Source organism: Lepidochelys kempii, chromosome 3 (assembly GCF_965140265.1).
Source record: "Lepidochelys kempii isolate rLepKem1 chromosome 3, rLepKem1.hap2, whole genome shotgun sequence".
Classification (NCBI taxonomy): Eukaryota; Metazoa; Chordata; order Testudines; family Cheloniidae; genus Lepidochelys; species Lepidochelys kempii.
The window spans coordinates 88,888,311-88,905,394 of NC_133258.1; the positions used below are offsets into that span (position 1 = coordinate 88,888,311).

At 42.4% G+C, this 17,084-nt stretch overlaps 1 protein-coding gene across 3 annotated transcripts in view; it reads left to right on the top strand.

Annotated features, from left to right (window-relative positions):
• The first annotated feature begins 4,102 nt into the window (after nt 1–4,102).
• The window catches only part of NT5DC1 (5'-nucleotidase domain containing 1), a 238,149-nt gene continuing 225,167 nt past the window's right edge, over nt 4,103–17,084 (top strand). For 2 of the 3 annotated variants that reach the window (XR_012158025.1, XR_012158026.1), the window contains exons 1-5: nt 4,103–4,439; nt 8,151–8,242; nt 10,627–10,698; nt 14,202–14,308; nt 15,945–16,024. Coding sequence is in view for 1 of the 3 variants with exons in the window: in XM_073337114.1 (XP_073193215.1) it covers nt 4,347–4,439; nt 8,151–8,242; nt 10,627–10,698; nt 14,202–14,308; nt 15,945–16,024 (444 nt within the window). In the remaining 2 variants the exon portion in view is untranslated. The remainder of the gene's footprint in view (nt 4,440–8,150; nt 8,243–10,626; nt 10,699–14,201; nt 14,309–15,944; nt 16,025–17,084) is intronic. The other variant, XM_073337114.1, reaches the window with a different exon arrangement.

Below are 17,084 nucleotides of genomic sequence, written 5' to 3' on the forward strand. Positions count from 1 at the left end.
GCAAAGTGGTGCCCAAGAGGTGTGTGGAGCCTCTTGCGTACCTCTACCTAGGAGCTGGACCTGCTGCTGGCTGCTCCAGGGCACAGTGCGGTCTGTGGTGCCAGGACAGGCAGGAAGCCTGCCATAGCACCCCCACAACGCTTCCTCAGCTCTCGTCCCCTAATGCACCTATTCTACTTGCGCTACATTGATGACATCTTCATCATCTGGATCCATGGAAAAGAAGCCCTTGAGGAATTCCACCATGATTTCAACAATTTCCATCCCACTGTCAACCTCAGCCTGGATCAGTCCACACAAGAGATCCACTTCCTGGACACAACGGTGCTAATAAGCGATGGTCACATAAACACCACGCTATACCGGAAACCTACTGACTGCTATTCTTACCTACATGCCTCCAACTTTCACCCAGACCACACCATGCGATCCATCGTCTACAGCCAAGCTCTACGATACAACCGCATTTGCTCTAACCTCTCAGACAGAGACAAACACCTACAAGATCTCTATCAAGCATTCTTACAACTACAATACCCACCTGCTGAAGTGAAGAAACAAATTGACAGGGCCAGAAGAGTACTCAGAAGTCACCTACTACAGGACAGGCCCAACAAAGAAAATAACAGAACGCCACTAGCCATCACCTTCAGCCCCCAACTAAAACCTCTCCAACGCATCATCAAGGATCTACAACCTATCCTGAAGGACGACCCATCACTCTCACAAATCTTGGGAGACAGGCCAGTCCTTGCTTACAGACAGCCCCCCAACCTGAAGCAAATACTCACCAGCAACCACACACCATACAACAGAACCACTAACTCAGGAACCTATCCTTGCAACAAAGCCCTTTGCCAACTGTGTCCACATATCTATTCAGGGGACACCATCCTAGGGCTTAATCACATCAGCCACACTATCAGAGGCTCGTTCACCTGCACATCTACCAACGTGATATATGCCATCATGTGCCAGCAATGCCCCTCTGCCATGTACATTGGTCAAACTGGACAGTCTCTACAAAAAAGAATAAGTGGACACAAATCAGATATTAAGAATTATAACATTCATAAACCAGTCAGAGAACACTTCAATCTCTCTGGTCACTCGATTACAGACCTAAAGGTTGCAATATTACAACAAGACTACAAAAACAGACTCCAACGAGAGACTGCTGAATTGGAATTAATTTGCAAAGTGGATACAATTAACTTAGGCTTGAATAGAGACTGGGAGTGGGTGGGTCATTACACAAAGTAAAACTATTTCCCCATGTTTATTGCCACCCTCCCCCCCACTGTTCCTCAGACGTTCTTGTTAACTGCTGGAAATGGCCCACCTTGATTATCACTTCAAAAGGTTCCCCCCCCCACTGGGAGAGCTCTAAAAAACCCACCTCCACGTGGGGTGTAGCTACCAGCGCTGCGTTGGGGCACTGTCTACACTGCCACTTTACAGTGCTGAAACTTGCAGCACTCAGGAGGGTGTTTTTTCACATCTCTGAGACAGTTGCAGTGCTGTAAAGTACCAGTGTAGACAAGACCTAATGCTGTGCTGTAGTTAAGAGCTCCACTTGGGAACTTGCACACCTCCTGTATGAAACTCGGGGGGGGGGGAGACCTCCCACCTGCCCCCCCTAAATGGCTAATCCATCCTATATATAATTTAACACCCAATTTTTTTTTTTAAAGCTAACATTTATCTTGCTTGGCAACTAAGGTACTTTCCTTTGGTTTTAGGAAGATTGATCTTCCATGCTTTGTTATTGTATAAAGTTCTTGTATATACCCTCCAGGAAGTATGATGTTGGAGCATGTGAGTCTTTCTTATGATAGTCTTTCTCGTGATGAGTGGCACTTGGCTGTTTGGGTGGTGCGGTGTTTTGAGGGACTGTTCTGGTATCAGTTGCTTGTCAGCCCTCAGGGGTGGCCAAATTTATTAACCCTTAGAGCCACATATGATAATCTTCAGAAGTTCAAGAGTCAGACACACCTGCCAGGGCTTGGGGCTTCAGCTCAGCGGGAGGCACCTGATGGGGCTTGAGAGCCCTGAGCCCCCCCTCAAGTCTTATAGATGGAGAGTGGGGGGAAAGGGAGTGGTGGGCTCTGCAAGCCACATTTTAACTGTAAAAGAGCTGCATGCAGCTTGCAAGATGCAGTTTGGTCACCCCTACTATATACATTCAGTGTCCTGCTGATCAAGTCTCAGTGGCGTATTTCACCATCCTCCACCTTTGCGTTTTTGTCTTGTGTTCCTAGGAGAAAGTGCATTTGAAGTTTTGGTGAAATATAACTTCGCCGTGAATGAGCATTCATGAAATGAAGATGTATCTGTTCAATACATGTAGCTTAATTCAAATTGCAAGATCTGTCCTGAGGAAATAGTTTAATCCTGATTTAAAAAACACAAGGTTTAAGAAAATTAATAAAGCTTGGGCTCATTTTATTTGCCTTCTGGTTTCTGAGTGTTTGAGGTTGCATTTAGATTACACTTTTCAAGCATTTGCAACAGTCAGAGCTAGAAGCTTGCTTTAAAAAAAAAATGAAAGCCGAGAGTGTCATCTAATCCCATAACTCCAGCAGCTGGGGGTTTAAGAAAAAAAACAGAATATTACAAGACTCATGATAAAATAACAGGCGTTAGCAACAAGAATCATAGTCAGTCTTTGTTCGGGATCTGCACAGTTTGGGGTGAGGAGTGTCTCCGAATTCCTGGGGGCACTGGGACCATCACCAGTGTTGGCAGAGAGGAGTAAACTCTCCTGCACAGTGCAGGAGGAGGAAGGGCCGGCCCAACAGCATTCCTTACCTTATGGTAAGCAGTCTCTAGTGTCTCACTAGGGCCTGGACCCTTACACCCCTTCCTAACAGCCCCCATCAGCCATCGCCCCCTCAAGCTGCGTGGCTTAACAACCATGTAAAAGAAGCAGTGAGAGATAAAAAGGCATCTTTTAAAAAGTGGAAGTCAAATCCTAGTGAGGTAAATAGAAATGAGCATAAACACCACCAAGACTGTGAAGAACTTCAAAAAGATCTCACAAAACTAAGTGATTGGACAACAAAATGGCAAATTAAATTTAATATGGATAAATGTAAAGATATACACACTGGAAAAAATAACCCCAACTATACATACAATATGATGGGGGCTAATTTAGCTACAACTAATCAGGAGAAAGAGCTTGGAGTCATTGTGGATAGTTCTCTGAAGACGTCAACGCAGTGTGCTGTGGCAGTCAAAAAAGCAAACGGGATGTTAGGAATCATTAAAAAAGGGATAGAGAATAAGTCTGAGAATATCTTATTGCCCTTATATAAATTCATGGTACGCCCCCCATCTTGAATACTGCATATAGATGTGGTCTCCTCATCTCAAAAAAGATATACTGGCATTAGAAAAGCTTCAAAAAGAGCTACTAAAATTATTAAGTGTTTGGAACGGGTCCCATATGAGGAGAGATCAAAGAGGCTAGGACTTCTCAGCTTGGAAAAGAGGAGACTAAGGGAGAATATGATAGAGGTATATAACATCATGAGTAGTGAGGAGGAAGTAAATAAGGAAAAGTTATTTACTTGTTCCCATAAGAACTAGGGGCCACCAAATGAAATTAATGGGCAGCAGATTTAAAAACAAATAAAAGGAAGTTCTTCTTCACTCAGCGCACAGTCAACCTGTGCAACTCCTTGCCTGCGGAGGTTGTGGAGGCTAGGACTATAACAGGGTTTTAAAGAGAACTAGATAAATTTATGGAGGTTAAGTCCATTAATGGCTATTAACCAGGATGGGTAAGGAATGGTGTCCCTAGCCTCTGTTTGTCAGAGGGCGGAGATGGACGGCAGGAGAGAGATCACTTGATCATTTCGACAGGTTTCAGAGTAACAGCCGTGTTAGTCTGTGTTTGCAAAAAGAAAAGGAGGACTTGTGGCACCTTAGAGACTAACCAATTTATTTGAGCATGAGCTTTCCTGAGCTACAGCTCACTTCATCGGATGCATACCGTGGAAACTGCAGAAGACATTATTATTATCATCATTACCTGTTAGGTTCCCTCCCTCTGGGGCACCTGGCACTGGCCACTGTCAGAAGAGGGGGTACTGGGCTGGATGGACCTTTGGCCTGACCCAGTATGGCCAGTCTTCTGAGCTTACCCGTCTGAGCGGCCGGCGGGCAGGGCCAGGGGCAGGTGAGCGCCACAGAGAAGACGAGGGGGCGGGGAAAGGCACAGCCAGCCCTGGGGCGGCCTGGCGGCAGCAGCGAGTGAGAGCAGCTGCCGCAGGAAGCGGCCGCCGCAGCGCCACTTTCCTTTCCCCCCGCCAGCGCCCGGAGCCGCCGCCGCCGCAGCCATGACCCGGCCCTTCTCCCTGGCCCAGTGTGACGCGCTCGGCTTCGATCTGGACCACACGCTGTGTCGCTACAACCTCCCCGAGAGCGCCCGGGTGAGTGGCGGGGGCCGGGCTCCAGCCCAGCGGCTTCCTCGCCTGCCAGACGTCGCTGGTCTGGCGGCTGCAAGCCCCGCGCCCGGGGGAGCCCTGGCGACTCTGCCAGGCCAACCCGGGCACTGCAGCGCTAGGCAGAGCCGTGGCCCGGCTCTCAGGAGCGCTCCGGGTTCGTGGCGGGGCTCTGACTTCCTCAGCGGGGTGTTACCCCGTCCCTCGCTGTGCTGCCGCGGCCGCCTGCTGCCCGCGCAAGCGGGAGCTGCTGGGTTTGGCTTCCCCCGGGAGCCCAGCCCCGCGTCAGCTGCAGCGGCGCGTTCAAAGAGGCGGAGGGTTGCTACTACGTCTCCCACTCCTCCTCCTGCCTCTGAGCAACGGCCCGGGGGAGAGAAGCGAGGCCCTGCCCATTCATTCTTGTGTAGGACTCTGAGCTGCCACCTTCAGCCCAGAGGTGGCTCCAGTCCAGAGCTACTTTCACAGAATCCTAGAATATCAGGGTTGGAAGGGACCCCAGAAGGTCATCTAGTCCAACCCCCTGCTCGAAGCAGGACCAATTCCCAGTTAAATCATCCCAGCCAGGGCTTTGTCAAGCCTGACCTTAAAAACCTCTAAGGAAGGAGATTCTACCACCTCCCTAGGTATTTCGTGCAGGGGGTTCAGGAGGCCGTAGACATCCACTGTTAAATAGCCCTGCATTTTAAATTGTGACCAGCTAGGCAAAATTATACCATGATTTACCAGTACTTGAAGGAAGCAGGGGGCATTTTATCCCTGATAGGTTCTGAAAGCATAATAGTGACCCATCCATAGGCGGGATGTACTTTGCAATCTTGTTTAGATTAAGAGTAGCAGCCCTGTTAGTCTGTATCTGCAAAAAGAAAAGGAGGACTTGTGGCACCTTAGAGTCTAACAAATTTATTTGAACGAAATCTTATGCTCAAATAAATTTGTTAGACTCTAAGGTGCCAAAAGTACTCCTTTTCTTTTTGTTTAGATTAAATTTGCTATGTGTCGGTGTGCTATTATTTATATCATCTTGGAAGCTTAAAACAAAACAACCAATTTTGGGCCCTGCCCTGTTCTAATTCAGTGGAAATTTTTACCCAAGCAAAGTGAATGGAAACCTGGTCTACATTCAAAAGTTAGGTTGACCTGGCTGTGTTGTTCAGGGGAGTGAAAAATCCACACCCCAAGCGACGTAGTTATTTCAACTTAACCCCTGGTGTAGACAGTGCTAGGGTGACAGAAGAATTCTTACCATCTCTAGGGAAGATGGATTAACTACAGAACAGGAGAACCCCTCCCTCAGTAGAAAAGGAGTACTTGTGGCACCTTAGAGACTTGGTTAGTCTCTAAGGTGCCCCAAGTCCTCCTTTTCTTTTTGCGAATACAGACTAGCATGGCTGCTACTCTGAAACCTCCCATCAGTGTAAGTAGTGTCTACCTTGAAGTGCTAAAGCTGCAGCAGTTCAAGTGTAGACAAGCCCTCAGACAAAGGTTGGCTGTTTTTTGCCCTTATAGCTATAACGCTCTGAGGGCCTGATTTTTATAGGTGTTGAATGCAGTGTCTGCTCCTACTAAATGAAGTGAGAGTTTAAGAGCTTAGTATCTTTGAAATTCAGACCTTTCATATTTTTTGATGACTTATCTGCTTATATACTGGTGAATTCTTAGGCGCTTAGCATATGAGCATGAGGCATCTTTCTGATTTTTAGCTTCAGAATCCGTTATGCTTGCTTACTGGAAGGGGTAGGTGGAAGGAATTATTTATTTTCATCTCTGTTTCACATTGCCTCAATTAACGCAGTTTTTTTGAGGGTGAATTATATGTGCTGGAAACACTCATTGTAAAATTTAGGCCTGGCCTACACTACAGAGTTAGGTTGATGTAGGGCAGCTTATGTCAATCTAATAATGTCAGTGTACACACTACAGCTTTGCTCCCATTGATGTAAGTGCCCTATTACGCCGACATAATAATTCCACCTCCATGAGAGGCATAGGGCTTGTGTGAGTGTAGATAGGCTGATGCAGTGTTGAAACAGACATTGCAGGTTACTTATATCACCTGTTGGCTGTCATTCTTGTCAATTTCCTGGCTCCATGCTAGAGCCAGGAAATTGACAGGAAAGCCAGTCACAGATCAGGCTGTCATGTCAGGGCATGTGGAGGTTTCAGCTACAGCCCTGCTGCCCCCTGGCTTTCAGATCCCCGCTCCCAGCCAGGCTCCTGCTCGGGCTCCTAGCTCAGAGCCAGGCTGCCACTGTGGTCCTGGCTTTCCACTTGGAGCAGGACTGCTGCCCAGACTCCCTACATCTGGGCTCTTTACTCCCCGCAAGGAGCTCAGGTGTCTTCCATGCTCTGGCATGGAACCAAGAACCAGGGGGGCAGCCTGGCTTCTGGCAGGGAGCTGTGCATGGAGCTGAAAGCTCAGACTCTCAGACCTTACACTGTCCCCCTTAAATCAGTGGAAGTGTTCCTTATGAGGATGCACAGCACTGACAGAAGGCTAGTGTGGACATGAGCCACTGCAATAATTACTGTGATGGCTGTAAGTCGACCTAACATAGTTCGACTTCAGTTTGCCGTATAAACATTCTCCTAGTGTAGGATGCAAAAAGAAAAGGAGTACTTGTGGCACCTTAGAGACTAACAAATTATTTAAGGTACCGCAAGTACTCCTTTTCTTTTTGCCAATACAGACTAACATGGCTACTACTCTGAAACCTGTCATTAGTGTAGGATGGTCACCTCTTGGCTTCTAATATATGCCCACCCAGGTATCCTGGATGCTTTCCCCATGTTTTTCACCAATTCTTGTTTCTTCACTAAATACCAGGTGGTTGCAAGTTTACACTCTAGATGTGTTGCAAAGCTTGCATACGCCCTGTCCCCTTTTCTTTTCTTTCTTCCTTCCATCTATAATGTCTACATTGGTTCCTATTTCATCCACAAAATGTTGCAGGATAATTTTCAGTAATTAATATTTGTGATGACTCTGGCTGTTACTGGTATGTCAGCTATGATAGGTACAGTTCATTATGCTCCCATGATGAACAGCCATTTTTGGATTTTGGACCTGAAATTTGCAATGAAATATCAAAGTTTTCCATGGAGCAAAGACACTTTTTGCGAAAAAATTAATTTAATTGAAAACCCAATGTCTTTCGAAGAACAGTGTAGATGGCAACTTTTCAACAGCCCTATTTCCACTCTCAACAAGATTAGTCTGAACTAAATCTTTTCTGGCTCTAGGGAATGACTAGTTGACAGTTTTTTTTCATGTTACATATAACACAGATGTAGCATACAGCTTTCACTAACTGTTCTTTACAGAGATTCAACTTTGCAGTGTTTTGACTTTAATATACTTTTGCCAGACTAAAACTGTAAATACTTGCTGTGGAAGATCTATTGTTAGAATTTAATCTCTTGTACTTAGTAGAGCTTGATATAAAGCTTATTTACTTATTTCTGGAAATGTCACCGAAATGCAGAAATAATAATGAACAGTATTTTAAATGTTGCTGTGACTCATAATCACAATGATTTAGAAATTAATTAAAATTAACACTCAATGTGTACAGGGATAAGTTGTGCTCTTCTTATGTTAACTGCCCATTTTACTTATTGAGATACTTGTGTGGGTAGGGACAGTTTCTCTTACTTGATATAATAACGTTTTTTTTCTCTCATTATTTTTCTCATTTGTAGCTTATATATGATAGTTTTGCCCGCTACCTGGTAACCGAGAAGGGTTATGATAAAGAATTGCTGACTGTAACTCCAGAAAGCTGGGACTTTTGGTAAGTATTTTTAAAAATGTCTTACTTCCTTGAGGCCTCAGTTTTTATGGGGCTGAGAAAATAACTTGTCTTATTCCTAAATCATAGTTTAAAAAGTCAAATTATATTGAAACAACAGCCTTCCAAAATAATAAATAGTAGCGCTGGTTGAAATTTGCTTAATTTCAGGCTTTCAAAAAAGAAATTGTCAAAAAAATTTTTTTTTAATTAGAATTCTCTACTCTTGAAAATGTTGAGATTCTTCAACCAACTCTAATAAATATCTAGCCCAGTGGTTCCCAAACTTGTTCTGTCAATTGTGCAGGGAAAACCCCTGGTGGGACGGGACGGTTTGTTTACCTGCTGCGTCAGCAGGTTCGGCCGATAGCGGCTCCCGGTGGCTGCAGGTCGCTGCTCCAGGCCAATGGGAGCTGCTGGAAGCGGCATGGGCCGAGGGATGTGCTGGCCGCCACTTCCAGCAGCTCCCATTGGCCACTGGGAGCCGCGATCGGCTGAACCTGCGGACGGAGCAGGTAAACAAACCGGCTCAGCACACCAGGGGCTTTCCCTGCACAAGCGGCGGAACAAGTTTGGGAACCACTGCCCTAGCCCTTACATATAGATTTGCATTCATAGATCCCAAAGTATTTTACAAAGGTTGGTAAATATCATTATCCTCATTTTATGGTGGGCGGGGGGAACTGAACTGCACAGAGGTTAAGTGACTTTCTCAGAGTCTTGCAGGAAGTAAATTGGCGTCCTAGAACCCTGCACATGAGTTGTTTTGTCAATGTCATCACATGTGCATGTCATAAATTCCTTCCACTCTAATATTTTTCATTAGTGAACAGGCAAGATATTGACTTCTACAAAAACATTGGTCTCTGGGCACTAGATTTGCCATTTAAAACCCATTCCAGTTCCAAAGATAGATGAAGTATAATACGGATGCACATGTTCGTGAATCAAAACAATAGCTAATACAGTAGTTTTCATTTGAGGCCTAAAAGCCTTGATAGTGTTTTCAATGTGATTTTTAAAAATATAATCCTATTCCAGCTAAAATTCTGTTTGGTTTATTCATCTACAATATTGGCATTTGGAGTGAGAATCTATATCTGGAGTAGGTTTTTTTTCCCAGAAGTTGAGCAGAGGTCTCAATTTGACAGTTTGGCAACTTTTTAGATAAAAGCAAGTCCCAAGTTACTTTCATATACTGAAACATAGCAGTATGAATATACCAACAATGTGGATAAGAGAGGGCTGGGTGTGTTGGGCTCCCTATACACTGCTTGAAGAGTATATATTGAAATTATATTAATACCAGACTGGTACTTCTCATGCCTTACAGGTCATCTGAAGCATAAAGATATCTGGTAGAACCATATGCCTAGGTCTCTGTTATGTAATCTAATCTGTGCTGGCTGACCCCTGACCTTCATGGAGCCCCACTGAGGTCAATGGAGCTTTTTGTAGACACAGGGGCTGACCTCATGGATAGCCATCAGGACTGGGTCGTGTGTGTTTGCGTGTGTTACCTACGCATAGTGCTAACATACATTACATATTCAAGGCTCTGAACTCATTGCCTCCCTCACCTGGATCATTCTATCATCACTCTGGGTATCTGATAATAAAGTTGAAAATGTGACTGTGTTTGGTTTAAAAAAAATAATATGAGCCCATTTTGTTTGCTAAGCTCTAAAAATTCCAGGGTTCATGCTGTGTGACTGCAGTTAACTGTCCCTTCTCACTGGAATCATGGGTGGTGTTTTCCATTCCTTGCTTCTTTGAACAATGTAAATCGTTACTCAGTTTCTTGTCCTAATTATGTGAACCTCTATCCAAATGTGTCTGAAACGTTTCAGATAAAAGAGGTTGCGCTGTAGTTTCACCTTTATGTTGAACTACAGTAAAACAACAGTAATGTTTGGGTTGATAGGACTTCATTTGTCCAGTTTAGCTAGTAGTGAGCTCAAGTTACTACCGAATATTAATCAATTAGATGTTGTTTTTCTTTAATATTAAAAGCTGGCTAAAATGCACACAGCCTGCCTGTAGAAATGTAGGCCCTCATCCTCCAAACACTTATAATAAGTTGGTTCATGTGAGTAATAATCTCATTGAACTCATAGGAATCCTGGCCCCAGTGAAGTCAGTGGGAGTTTTGCTATTGATTTCAGTGTGGCTAGGATTTCACCTCATTGTTTACTTACATATATAAAGTTATTCACATATGGAAGTGTCTGGAAGATCAAGGCCTCTCTTTGTGTGGCAAAGTTGCATACTTGTTATAACTGTATATCATTTGGACAGTCTGATATGTGCTTCATTATCTCTCAGGTATAATTTCTTATCTAATTACTACTTTTCTTGTTTCGTCTTTTAAATAAAATGAATTTTAGCTGTAAAGGGTTGGCATTGGATCTGGAAGATGGAAACTTTTTTAAGCTTGCTGGAGATGGAACAATTTTGAGGTAATACTGATTAATTTTTATGGCTAGACAGATAAAAAAGATTGCATACTTTTTTTAAATGCCAGCATCTGATAATTGGGACAGTTATTAAATATTTAGAACACTAATCACCATATGTATTTATTTTTTACATTAGAAGCTAAAAGAAAAGGAGTACTTGTGGCACCTTAGAGACTAACCAATTTATTTGAGCATAAGCTTTCGTGAGCTACAGCTCACTTCATCGGATGCATACTGTGGAAAATACCTGAGAAAGGTTTTCTTTTGTTTTCTTTCTTTTGTAGTGATTTTGTAGCATTTTTTCATGATTTGTGTGTATAAAAACAAACATCTTCTGTATTTTCCACAGTATACATCCGATGAAGTGAGCTGTAGCTCACGAAAGCTTATGCTCAAATAAATTGGTTAGTCTCTAAGGTGCCACAAGTCCTCCTTTTCTTTTCGCAAATACAGACTAACACAGCTGTTACTCTGAAACCTGTCATTAGAAGCTAAGTGCAACATATGTAACTTTGTGCACAATCGGTTTTAAATGTATGTATGTAACTTTTTGGTGACCTATCCATTTTATAAATAATGGCACAATAAAAGTTGCTTTTAGTTGCTAGTTTGGAACATCTCTCTCTTTCGTAATAACTGCTTAATGCTTTTGCTACTGTACTCCTTCATGATTTTCATGCTGTGTTAGTTGATGCTGTCAGTAGAAATTGATGTACTACTTGCTTTTCCAGACAGAATCCTTAGAGTGGGTACAGTTATTGAAACTAATTTTGCTTCGTTCACGCAATGTGTCAAGCCACTGTATTCATAGGCCCTGATCCTGTACTTACCTTTATGCACTCGAAATATTGTCATTGACTTCAATAAGACTAATCACAGTATGCAAAGTTAAGTGCATGCTTATGTCTTTGCAGGACTGGAGTCTAAAAAACAGTAGCATTAGGTAGCTGGTGGACAAAGCCATTTGTCATTACTAGCTATACAAGACATAGGAAAGTTTGTAATTTGAGGTGGTAAAAAATAAAATGTTGCAAAACTCTACTGTTTTCCAAATTCAGAAACAAAGTGTCTTATATAATGTTAAGCTCTCTCTCTCTCTATACACACACACACAGTAACAAAATGCAGATAATTCAAAGTTAACACAGATACTACAAGAACATAAAAACGGCCATACTGGGTCAGACCAATGGTCCACATTGCTCAGCATCCTGTCTTCTCACAGTGGCCAGATGCTTCAGAAGGAATCAATAGAATGATCAATTTTGTGATCCATCCACTGTCCTCCAGTCGCAGCTTCAGGCAGTTGGAGGTTTACGGACACCCAAAGCATGGAGTTGTGTCCCCGATCATCTTTGCTAATACCATTGATGGACCTATCCTCCATGAACTTCTCTAATTCTTTTTTGAACCCAGTTATATTTTTGGCCTTTACAATATCCTCTGGCAATGAATTCCACAGGTTGATTGTGTGTCGTGTGAAGTATTTCCTTTTGTTTGTTTTAAACCTGCTACCTAATGAATTTAATGACCCACCTAGTTCTTGTGTTATGTGAAGGGATAAATAACACTTCCCTATTCTCTTTCTCCATACCATTCATGATTGATTTATTCTTTGCTCCACTGTGCCTAAATAGTTCAGGGTCTGAGGTGTATGTTGTATGCTAAACAAGTGAAGGGAGGAATTTAATCAGTGATTTTAGCACAATATATAAAAGTCAAGACAAAGAAAATTTGTAAAAGACTGTCATATGTAGGGCCTTAGCAAATTCACGGCTGTGAAAAATGCATCACGGACCATGAAATCTGGTCTCCACACAAAAGCTGGTCTTCTATGTACTTTTACCCTATACCATACAGATTTCACAGGGAAGACCAGCATTTTTGAAACTGGTTGTCCCAAGTCAAAAGGGGATTGTGGGGGGGAAGGGGGAAGAGAGGGGAGTTTGTAAGGTTTTTGTAGGGGGTCATGGAACTGCTACTGTTACTTCTGCACTACCTTCAGAGCTGGGTGGTTGGAGAGCAGCGGCTTCTGGCCAGGCGCCCAGCTCTGAAGGCAGCACTGCCAGCAACAGTGCAGAAGTAAGGGTGGCAATACCATACCATGCCACCCTTACTTCTGTGCTGCTGCCTTCAGATCTGGCTAGCCAGAGAGTGGCAGCTGCTGGCCAAGGGCCCAGCTCTGAAGGCAGCCACGCAGAAGCAAGGGTAGTAACATCATACCATGCCATCCTTACTTCTGCGCTGCTGCTGAAGGTTATGCTGTCTTCAGAGCTGGACACCTGCCTAGCAGTCGCCACTCTCTGGCCATCCAGTTCTGAGGGCAGTGCCGCCGCCAGCTGCAGAGCCGAAGTAAGGGTGGCAATACCACAACCCTCCTACAATAACCTTGCAATCCTCCACGCCCCTTTTGGGTCAGGACCGCTACAGTTACAACACCTTGAAATTTCAGATTTAAATATGTGAAATCATGGAATTTATGATTTTTAAAATCCTATGACCATGAAATTGACCAAAATGGACCGTGAATTTGTTAGGGCCCTAGTTATATGGGAGCATGACTCTTCTGGCACTATGGAAGGAGATGCTAGGAAAGACAGTGGCGTGTTTGAGATCACAACAAAGAGAAGTGATTTTTCTGAATGTACCTTAGCCTCTCATGGGGAAAAATTGAGGTTTTTCATAAGCTAACTAATCAGGACAAACCTTTTACGTACAACTGATGAGGATCAGAAGCTGACTGTAAAAGAAGCAGTGCTCCTATAATGAACTCTACGTCGATATAGGGACCTTTCTGCGCTTAGCTCATCATGGATTAGAGTCCACAATGGCTAATCACACAATACTGTCCAGAAAAAAATGCTGACATGCTGCAGAAGGAAGAAATTACATATTTTCCCCCAGATATGTTAATTGGGCACAAAACATGGATTCTTTCCACTCCTGAAAATAATGTGACTGGATCTATTATAGAAGATATCCATATATGTTTGAAATTAATATAAAAGATGGTCCTTTTGACCAAGGGCCTACGGGAGTGCTCAGTGCGCTTTTTCCTTACAAGGGAAAGACTAGTGGTTATGATCTCAGTTTGGAGGGGCATACTACTTGCTGCAAAAGATACTGATGTTAATGGCAGAAAAATACAAATTTTCCCAGATCTTATTCCTTTTAGTCAGACCAGAGGAAAATCCCATTTGTATCATTAAAGAAAATGTCCTTAGATGAAAGAGTAGATTTGGTGATCTTATTTTCAGCAAGGCACTATTGGTTTATCAGAGAAATTCTGTATCTTCTGGGTTATGAGAGAATCAAGACTGATATTTGAGAGAGACCTCTCCCTTTTCCCCAAGAACGGATTACTGAGTGGCCAGGAAATGGTAGATGGAGCAATCACATGGCCTAGCTCAGTATTTGATTATTTATTACACACTTATGTGCACTGTAGAAAATTTGAATGATTTTAAATATTTTTAACCTTTTTCACACTATGCATCAATTAGGGCAAGCCACGGTACGAAGAGTATGACTCCTGAAGAGATCTTGGAGATTTATGGCAGGAGGGAATGGAAACACTTTAAAACATTCAGTGGAATGGTTTCCCGCTCAGGTAAATATAAATAATTTGTTTACCTTAGACTTCATGAACTTAGAAACTGTTTTGGGTACTGCAATACTTGCTGCTGTTATGTAGTTTTTCCTTTAAACACTTAAAATGTTTTTAAATTAGGAAAATGTATGGGACTGGGTGTCTTGGGGATTGCTAAAAAGATATGTAGTTTTTCACCTTTAATTCTCAGGTTCATACTGAGTCCACATCAGCAATGAACAGAAGTTGTTAAGATTGACTGCTGTTTGCTGCATGTAAAACAAGTTGGTGGTCTTAGTCTAGTTTTGGTTGTAAAGCTTTCCTTTGGGATGGGTAGGTATTCCTTGGAGAATAGGGTGACCAGATGTCCCGATTTTATAGTGACAGTCCCGATTTTTGGGGCTTTTTCTGATATAGGCACCTGTTCCACCCCACCCCCCCATCCCGATTTTTCACACTTGCTATCTGGTCACCCTACTGGAGAAATACACTGAGACCACCATCTTGATTATTAAAGGCAAACAGTCTGCAGATCATTACAAGTTTTGCTTATTGCTGACTCGCTACTCTGGACTCTCTGTCATTGACAGCCAAAAATGAATAAATGTGAAGGACTGAATGGACCTAGAGACTGAACTACTCTCTCCTCTGTTGGGGGATGCATTTTTTCCATTTCAGGAGGGAAACTTGCATCTCTACCCTTATCTATTCAGTGGATAAATAAGGGACTTCGGCCTTTACAGTTGTCTATAACGTACACAGAGGTTTGATGGTAGGCTACATTTTTTATTAACTAAAACAAAATAAACTTGGCCTCTTTTGGGAGCACTGATTTCACACAAAATATATAAGGATTTAAAAATGCTTAAGTCAATAAAATATAAGGTTTCCAGGATGAAGGTCATTATCTTATCCATAGCATTACTCTTGGGTACTTCCATTGAAGTATACAGATAACTACCCAACATGGGTGGTTATGTCTTATATGTCTGTAGGAGTAGAGACCAGCTCCTCTACAAGGCACAGCATGGAACTCTTGGCCCCAAAAATGGGATTTTGCTGTCTATAAGCCACATTTACGCCTTGCATATTCTGGGCTGCTCTGGGGGCTGGAGAGGCCCCCAGTATACTTAGACCCAGATGCCTGTCTGAGTTACAGCAGGCTGGCCTATAGGTCACAGTGCTGCCTAAAATATCCAAAGCTCTGTGGCCCATAGTCTTGCCCCTAACGTGTCCCTACACCAGGACTTGTGAGGATGTTCACAAAAGGCAGCCTTGTCACTGTCTTCCTAAGTTCTGCACTGTGGGAATCTTCCCCCAGCAGGTCTCATCAATATTTTTTGAGCCCCGTTACAAGACTCTGGCCCTTTCTGCCTGAGCTGGTGAGGATCTCATCCAGAGGCTTAATGTTTATTTTTAAAATGTCAGTAATTTACTACTGAGTAGCAATTTTCTATTACCAATAGAATTATGGCCAGAAAAAGAAAAAGTGTCGCACAAAATATGTAACATGATAGTAGATTTGCCAATGTTCAATATCTAATCCCAGTAAAAACACAATGGGAACTTTAAAATTAACCATTTAAACACACACTTTTTTCCCAATTAAAATATACACCATAGTTTAAAACAACTTTTCTTTTTCTTTCCTTTGCAGCTAAATATTATTACTATGATAATTATTTTGACCTGCCAGGAGCCCTTCTTTGTGCAAGGATTGTGGATTGTTTAGATAAGGTAAGAGCTACATAATTTCAAGCTCAATTAATAGAAGAAAAAAATATTGCAACTTGTTTTATTCTTTTCCTTTCTCTGCTCATCTCTCTCTCTCCTCCCTAAGCACACAAAGTACCATATGGAGTAATTAATTGTCTTGACACTTATCCTAAAAAGTGAAATATAAATTGGGTTGGAGCTTTGCATTCCAATTCTACAGTGTGTATATATATATATATATATATAGGTCTTCTACTAAAACAATCAGGATAAATGGTAAAAAGAAAAGGAGTACTTGTGGCACCTTAGAGACTAACCAATTTATTTGAGCATAAGCTTTCGTGAGCTACAGCTCACTTCATCGGATGCTGTAGCTCACGAAAGCTTATGCTCAAATAAATTGGTTAGTCTCTAAGGTGCCACAAGTACTCCTTTTCTTTTTGCAAATACAGACTAACACGGCTGCTACTCTGAAACCTGTCAGGATAAATGGTGTGGTCACAATATACACTGTCTCCACCAGAGGGCACAAATAGCTAGCATAAGAATAGTTAAGTGCTTGTCTGCCTTAGTCTTAGAATGGTATTCTTAAAAACTAATTGGAAATTGAAATATGATATAGTGTAACTCTTACAAGTGACTTGTTAATGCAGGTAGAAAGTTAAGTGAGTTCAGAAGGTTAAATCTTCAAATTGAAAACTTTCAATACACATTCACTCTACATGCTACAGATATGTGTATAACTAGGAATACACTTCTAGAGGTGGAATCCTTTTTGAAGTTTTCAGGTGCTAAACATAACCACTGGTTAAATTTTATATGCCAATATCTCTACTGCAGTCACATGAATATCTAGAGCTTTTTTGCTCAGACGAGTATAAGACAGTATATCTTAAATTCTTTGGGAAGGTAATGCTCTCAGATTTCATTTTCATTGATGAGCGCATGGAGGTTGAAACTTATAGATTTTTTTGTTTTAATAAAGGACAGATCCTTTCAACAGTAGAGTACTGTGGTATCCCTCTATTGCTATAGTTTAAGTCTCTGTGCTGGTTAATGACACTGCAATACTTAATCTCTT